Genomic DNA, 8,487 nt, shown 5'->3' on the forward strand with positions numbered 1-8,487 from the left:
CATAAACCGGCACTCAGTTGGTTTGTGTCTTTGTTACGGGCAACAGTTTTCTGGCGACCCAGATGGGACTCCAGGGGTAGCTGGGGTGGCTCATGAGTTGATCCACTCCATGCCGGCAACCAGGTGATTTCTGGGGAGACATAGACCCGTGCCCGACCCCGCGCCCGACGGACAACCATCCAGGTAAGCCGGGAGGTGCTTTATTCTTTTAGGTTTGTTGGTTGGGAGCCTGCCTATAAGACGGGACTGTGAATTTACCCGCTGGGTTGGGCAAAGATTTCATTGGGAAGCCTAGGCGCTGGTCGTAAGACGGGGTGAAAACCAAGCTGAACCAGCACTTGTCACTTGTAGTGAGACTTGACAAGTTGGTTTAGGAAGGTATTGGTTTATATTGTTTGTATTGTACTGTTTATTGTGTGATTGTACTGTGTGTATGACTATGATGCCATTTAAAACCTTTAGGGCACTATCTTGTGCAGAAAATGATATCCCTAGCAATTCTCCGCTTGGCTGTTTGTTAAAACATTGGAAGGAAGGAAATTTCAGACAAGAGTTAAGTAAGAAACAATTGATTGATTATTGTAATCATGAATGACCTCAATATGAGACAGAAGGAATGCAGTGGCCTAGGAATGGTACCTTGACTCCGGAAATTATAACCCCCTTGATGCAATATTTACGAGAGAATGAGATGTGGAATGAAATACCGTATCTAGATTTGTTTTATTATTTAAAACGTAAGACTGAATGGCAAAAAGAATGTGGTATGTTGATTTTGAAAGAACTGGATGATAAATGCATAGGATGTCAAGAGCGGAAAATACGGTTTTCAGAACCAGAGGAAGATGTGTCTTTGTTAGTCTCCCCCGGCATAACTCCAAGTGCACCCCCGAGAGATAGTCTCCCTTCACGTGTGAGGGCGCAATCACCCACCATGCCCCCCTTAGAATCGTCCTCGGATGAGGAAGAAATGAGGGGACGAGAATGTGATTATGATAGAACTCCACTAACAGAACGGACTCGGAAGGGGTGAAAAGAAAGGGGAAGGAGTAGAGAAAAGAGAGGGGGACAGACGTTTCGCCCTCACCCCCTAGATTGATGGCCCCTTTGCGGGAAGCAGTTGGAGCAGATGGGGGAAAGGTCATGGTAAAAGTTCCTTTTTCACCTAATGATTTATTAATTTGGAAACAGTCAGCTGGGACATATAGAGAAAATCCGGAGCAGGTGGCTCGTATTATAAAAATGGTTATAAAAACTCAAAATCTGGACTGGAATGATTTACAGGTATTGTTAGATACAATTCTGGATTCAACAGAAAAAGAAATGGTATTAAGAGTGATGGTGGAAAGAGCGAAAGAAAGAATTCGAACTCTACCCCGGGCGGCGCGGGGAACAGTAATTGATTTCGTACCTCGGGAAGATCCCGAGTGGGATCCAAATGTGTCTGGAGATTATAAAAAGTTAAGAATTTACCAGGAATTGTTGGTAGAGGGAGTACGAAGTGGGATACCTAAAACGTTAAACTGGTCAAAGTTATACTCAGTAAGACAGGATAAGGGGGAATCTCCTTCAGCCTTTTTGGAGAGGTTAAAAGACACAGCTTGGAAATACACAGATTTAGATGTTGAAGCTGAATCAGGAAAATTGCAATTAGCATTGATTTTTATGGGACAATCACAAGAAGACATTAGGAAAAAACTTCAGAAGTTGGAAGGTGAGGAGACAAGAGATTTGGAAAAATTATTAGAAGTAGCTTGGAAGGTGTACAATAATAGAGAAAAGGAAGCTACTAAGAAGCAGCAAACAAGCTTGTTAGCACTTTTGCAAACTTCAGGAGGGAACAATGGAACTAGTGGCCATAGGGGAAGAGGCCGTGGTAATAGGGGACGGGGAGGAATAGGTAGAGGATTTAACAACCAGTCGGGATTTGGAAATCAATATGGGGGAGGACGTGGTAGGATAGGACCAAATCAATGTGCTCTTTGTAAAAGACTAGGACATTGGAAAAACGAATGCCCATTGAATGCTGGAAATGGAATAAATCCGTGGAGTCCCCAGAGCTTTGCAAATTCGCAAAACCCTGTTAATATGGGCACGCCGCAAGGTGTCGCCCAAGCATTTATGTTAGGGAATTACCAGAATCAAAACTGACTAGACCGGGATTTAAAAGTAGTTTTAGAAGTAGAGGGAGAACCGACAGAATTTAGAATAGACACTGGAGCTAGTTTTTCGGCAATGAATAAATTGATGGGGCCATTAAGTGATTCAACTGTACGGGTGGTAGGAGTTTCAGGACAGATAGAGGAAAAGACGTTTTTACGACCTCTAGATATCAAATTTAGAGGAAAAGAATTAGATCATCAATTTTTGTACATGCCCAACAGTCCTGAATGTTTACTAGGAAGGGATTTGCTTTCAGCCTTGCAAGCTAAAATTATATTTGAAAAAGGGAGGGTCAAGATGGAAATTCCGGAAGAGAACTTAGCAAAAATTTTCGTTGTGAAAGAAGTAGAAAAGGAAGAGATACCGCGGGAAATAGAACAGGCTGTAGTACCTTGGGTATGGGAAACAGGGGTCCCTGGAATATCTAAAGCTACTATTCCAGTTAGAATAGAATTAAAAGAAGGAGCACAACCCGTTAAAGTGCGACAATACCCAATTAGTTTAGAAACTAGGAAAGGAATAGCTCCAATGATTACACAATTTTTAACTTTAGGGATATTAAAGGAATGTGAGTCAGAGTTCAATACTCCCATTTTTCCAATAAGAAAACCAAATGGTAAGTATAGGTTAGTGCAAGACTTGAGAGCAATAAACCTCATCACAAAAGACATCCACCCGGTTGTAGCTAACCCTTACACCTTGTTAACATCTGTTTCTGAGAGATTTCAGTGGTTTACAGTGATTGATCTGAAGGATGCCTTCTTCTGCATACCATTGGCACGGGAAAGTTGGAAAATTTTTACCTTTGAATGGGAAAACCCAGAGACTGGACGGAAGCGACAGCTTACGTGGACTCGATTACCGCAAGGATTTAAATGTTCACCTACGATATTCGGTAATCAGTTAGCAAAAGAACTTGAAGAGTGGAAGACTACACAGGTAAAGGAATCCCCTTTTTCATATATAATACTGCAATATGTAGATGACATCTTCCTAGGGGCTACAGAACAAGGACTCTGTCGTCAGTTAACCATTGAACTGTTAAACATGTTGGGACAAGCAGGCTATCGGGTCTCAAAAGAAAAGGCTCAATTAGTAAAACAGAAAGTTATCTATCTGGGGTGCGAAATTTCTCAAGGAATTCGACGCTTAGGAACAAATAGGGTTCAAGCAATATGTGCTATCCCTGTGCCCCGAAATAATCAAGAACTAAGATCTTTTTTAGGAATGGTCGGGTGGTGCAGACTGTGGATTCCCAACTTTGGACTAACTGCCAGACCCTTATATGAAACAGTAAAGGAGCCCAAGCTGACCTGGGGGACGAAGCAAGAGAAAGCGTTCCAAGAACTGAAAAGAGCCCTCCAGGAAGCACCTGCCCTGGGACTACCGGACCTAACCAAGGAATTTCAGCTCTATGTCTGCGAGAGACAACGAATGGCTTTAGGAGTACTCACTCAGCAATTAGGATCCTGGAAGAGACCGGTTGGGTATTTCTCCAAACGGTTAGACGCAGTAAGTGGGGGATGGTCGGGGTGTCTCAGAGCTGTGGCAGTGACGGTTACTTTAATACAAGAAGTACGAAAATTGACTCTGGGAAAACACATGGTAGTGTACGTGCCCCACATGGTCATAGCAGTTTTAGAACAAAAAGGGGGGCATTGGCTCTCATCTAGCCGTATGTTACAGTATCAAGTTTTGTTAAGAGAGCAAGATGATGTTGAACTGAAAATCACTAACCATCTCAAGCCAGCAGAATTCCTTAGGTCTACACAGGAAGAAGGTATCCTGGAGCATGACTGTGTAGAGACCATTGAACAAGTCTACGCGAGCAGAAGAGACTTGAAAGACGAACCATTGCCAGATCCTGACTGGGAGTTGTACACCGACGGATCTAGCTTTGTGGAGAATGGCACCAGGTATGCTGGGTACGCAGTGGTCACTCTACAACAAGTGATAGAAGCAAACGCACTACCCCCAGGTACGTCTGCACAAAAGACCGAAATATGGGCATTGGTGAGAGCTTTAATATTAAGCCAAGGAAGGAGAGTTAATATATGGACTGACTCCAAATATGCTTTTGGGGTAGTTCATATTCACGGAGTACTCTGGAAAGAGAGGGGACTTCTTACTTCTCAGGGGTCAACGATTAAACATCGGGAAGAAATTTTACAATTATTAGAGGCAATACACAAGCCCTCAGCAGTGGCAATAATGCATGTCAAAGGACATCAGACTGATCCTGGACGGGAATTTCAAGGTAATCGACAGGCTGACCAAGCGGCTAAACAAGCCGCAAGAGAAGTATGGACTCAGATGGCTCTTTTGCCCGTTCGAAATAATCCAGCAATAGCATATATGGAAGAAAAACCACATTATTCACAGGAAGATGAGAAATTAGCTCAAATGACAGAAGCAAGGAAAAATGTTAAAGGGTGGTATATTTCCCCCACAGGACAAGTGATTCTACCTGTCAGAATAATGAAAGCAGTACTCGAAACGGAACACAATAAGTGCCACTGGGGTGCAGAAGCAATGGTAAAATTTTTGAAAAATGAGGTTCTCTCAAACCAGATGTTAACATTAGCAAAAAGGATAAATGCAATGTGTCCCATGTGTATAAAAACCCAGTAGTCAGAAAGCAGGTACAGATGGGAAAATTACAGATAGGACAATTACCAGGAGATTATTTGCAAATAGATTTTTCTGAGTTGCCTAAGGCCCAATCCTATAAGTATTTGTTAGTATATGTTTGTACCTTTTCAGGATGGCCAGAAGCCTTTCCATGCAGGACTAATCAAGCAAAAGAAGTAAAAACTCTCCTGAGAGAAATTATTCCGAGATTTGGGATACCTCTAGGGTTATCATCTGATCGAGGGTCACACTTTACCGCAGGGATAGTGCAAGAAATATCTGCTGTGCTAGGAATAGCGTGGAATCTCCATACACCATGGAGACCGCAATCCAGTGGACAGGTAGAGAGGATGAATCAGACGTTGAAAGGTCAATTAAAGAAAATCTGTCAAGAAGCAAAAATTCAGTGGCCCCAAGCACTACCACTTGCCTTGTTGAGAATCAGGATCAAACCCAGGGAGAGAATAGGAGTAAGTCCATACGAAATATTGTATGGCAAGCCCTATCATGCAGCTACCTATCAAGGGGATCCTCATGTGGTGGGGGATCAAGCAGTGTTTAACTATGTGTTATCTTTAAACAAAACTCTCACAGCCCTCAGAGGAGCACTGCAGTGGAATCGGCCTCTACCCCTGGAGAATCCGGTTCATAACATTTCTCCAGGAGACCAAGTCTATGTGAAAAACTGGTCGGTGGAACCATTAAAGGAAACATGGGACGGTCCTCGTCAGGTGATAATGACCACTTACACGGCGGTGAAGGTCGAAGGAATCGACAATTGGATCCATTACACCCGAATCAAGAAGGTTCCAGTCTCGTGGTCAGTAGAACGTCTCTCACCTACAAAGATGGTATTTCGAGCCAACCGTTGAGGATCGTAGTATTCCTGGGGTTGATAAGTTTAGCAGAGACCACCGTGAGAATTGAGACCCCGGATCCTTATTTATTTGTACCAGAGTACACTGATGTGAATTTAACCTGTCTATTTTCTGATGACCAGGGAGCTGAATTAAGAGATGTTAACGTCAAGTGGAGATGGAGAGATCAAGATCAAATCATGACAGAAGGAGTGACAACAGTTTGGGATGCTACACAACAAAAAGGTTATACCATTCTGCAGGTACCCAAAGTGTCTAAAGCTATGGAAGGAACATATATGTGTGTAGTTTGGATTTGGGAAAGTTTTGATTATGGACATATAGAAATACGGACAATAAACACGACTCAGAAAACGGTGACCAAAGTACGAGTTATGCCCACTAGGAAACAATCAGACATGTGGGATGGTCCTCCCTTAAAAATCAATTGTACCTTCCAATTTGATGATTGTCAAAAATCAGTTAAAGTAAAATGGTGGAAATTGAACATGGCAAATCAGTTTTGGGAATCACAAAGTCAAGGAGTTAACTGGTGGTCAAATAGTAAGGGAAGTAAAGGGTGGCTGAATATTTCTAATCCCAGAGTAGGAAAAACAGAAGGTACATTTCTTTGTGTGGTCTCATGTGGGGAAGAAAAAGATTACGGGGTAAGGACAGCAGTAGCCGTACCACATCAAGGAGTAAGAGTCAGACCAGAACACAGTGTTTACCCGACCCAGGAAGGAAGAGATCTGATTCTAAGTTGCAAAATTCCAGAAGGACAGTATTCTGAATATGGGTGGTGGTTTAAGGGACAGAACTTGAAAGTCGGGAAGAGACATCAGATTGAAAAGAGGGCAGATGCAATAGTTTTGAAAATCAAAGAAATACGAAGAGGAGAAGATGAGGGCCAATATACTTGCTGGATAAGTAGAGATGACTGGTGGGATACTGGAATCACTGCCGTCTACATAAGGACTGAAAGAATAACCCGGCAAGTAAGTAACCTGCAGATTCCAGATAGAGAAGTAGAACAAGAAAACCTAGTCGTAGACCTAATTCGTGATTTTGGGAGAGTACAGAATGTCACAAAAATCACTGCATGTCTCCCTATGCCTCATGCTGCAGGAGACCCAATCCCATGGGGAATAATTCCAGTGCCAGAAATTCCTAAAATGTTTAAAAACACTACATGGAATTGCAGATTTGTAACCAAAACATGGAATGAAATGACTGATGCATGTTTATTAAGGGACAAAATGACTAAAAAACAATGTGAACAGATGCCTGGATTTTTCCGATGGGTAGTAGTTGGAACATGGGTAACAAGCGAAAACATTAACAAATTAAAGGGATCTTGTTTAGTTATAGATTCAGTAAAATACCCATGTTCTAAAGTTCCAGCTCAAATAAAACGAGAAAAACAAGAAGAAGTATGTCAAAATATTACTAGCTCTACAACCATGGAAGAGTGGCAAACAATTTGGGGACCCAGTCTGTTAGAGACTTATAGTTATATTGGAAAAGTACAGTGGTGTATTCACTGGAAAGGGAAAAGGAATCAAACTTATTCTACAGGAAATAGAGGAAATCATAATTGGAGGACAGAAACACATACAAAGGAGAATTGGAATTGTACTCGAATATACACATGTGATACCCCAGACAATGAAATAGGTTTAATACCAGTCAAAACACTCTTGCAGTTAGGATGTGAATGTCGAGGATATAATCATACTATTAAGGGATCTGTGAAAAACATTGATTGCCGTACCACCACAGTTAGGAGTCCAGGAAATTTGGTGTGGGTAATGGGGCATGGCCAGTGGACCACCCACATGCCAATAGATGGTCCGGTTGTACCTGTCACACTAGGGATACCTACTCTCTGTCCATTCTGGAAGCAGGATAAGTTAACATCAGTAGAAATACAACCACGAGGAAAAAGAGAAATTAGTCAAAATATTGATGACTTGGGGTTGGGAGATTGGCATGAACCATCAGCAGGAGTTAAATTTGGATGGGTATTAGAATCTCTGTTTACACCAATCTCAACATACCGTAACAGAGAGATGTTGTTTAAATTAATGGGACAAACTGAAAGGTTAACAGCAGTCACTAAGAAAGGATTTAAAGATCTAAATTTACAATTACAAGCCACCTCTAGAATGACCATACAAAACCGCATGGCATTAGACCTGATATTACTTAAGGAACATGGAGTTTGCGGCTACCTGCATGCAAAGAACGAGCATTGTTGTGTACACATCCCAAATGTCACTCAAGAAGTTGAAAAAGACATTAATCAACTTGAACAAATTGAAGGAAATGTCCATGAAATCCAAAAGGAAGCGGAGCACAATTGGATAGGAGAATTATTCAGCTCCCTAGGTCTTCATGTGTCAGGATGGATATCTTCTGTTATCCAGTACGGAATATTGATTGTAATAATTATTGTCATAACCATAACTGTCTATAAGTGTCTTTTAGGAATGATTGTAAAAGAGGGTCAACATACGAGACGCATCATGAAAGCTATAACAAGAAAAGAAGTAATCTCACCGCAAGATGGACCACCCCCTGCCTATCAAGAGACTGCAGCCTGAAGATAGCTACATTTGAGCATCCTTGCAGGCAAAGCCTGAAGAATGCTCAAAAGGGGGGACATGTTACAGAGCAATTTAAATTTAGTAGTAGTAGAATGGCTAAGGCTTAGTAAGAGAGTAGGCCTAGAAAGCAACACTCCAAAGTAGTAAGTTAGCAACCTTGTTTGTGAGTATGGAATGTGCTGTAGAAATGGAAACAATAATCAAAGGATTTAGTCAAGCATGTATAT

At 41.8% G+C, this 8,487-nt stretch overlaps 1 protein-coding gene across 1 annotated transcript; it reads left to right on the forward strand.

Moving 5' to 3' along the window:
- The first annotated feature begins 1,599 nt into the window (after positions 1-1,599).
- LOC113940896 lies at positions 1,600-5,666 on the forward strand. The gene is made up of 2 exons (XM_027632044.1): positions 1,600-4,420; positions 5,458-5,666. Exons 1-2 carry the CDS (start codon positions 2,236-2,238, stop codon positions 5,664-5,666), a joined length of 2,394 nt encoding a protein of 797 aa, XP_027487845.1. The 5' UTR covers positions 1,600-2,235.
- The last annotated feature ends 2,821 nt before the right edge of the window (positions 5,667-8,487 follow it).

This window comes from Corapipo altera, unplaced genomic scaffold (genome assembly GCF_003945725.1).
Source record: "Corapipo altera isolate COAL_440 unplaced genomic scaffold, ASM394572v1 82098, whole genome shotgun sequence".
Classification (NCBI taxonomy): Eukaryota; Metazoa; Chordata; class Aves; order Passeriformes; family Pipridae; genus Corapipo; species Corapipo altera.

Bases quoted from the DNA above. Each gene is read 5' to 3' on its own strand.
- LOC113940896 (XM_027632044.1), top strand. From the start codon at position 2,236: ATGAATAAATTGATGGGGCCATTAAGTGATTCAACTGTACGGGTGGTA. The intron at 4,421-5,457 runs GTAATCGACAGG...ACATTTCTCCAG, and splicing joins TCCTGGACGGGAATTTCAAG to GAGACCAAGTCTATGTGAAA.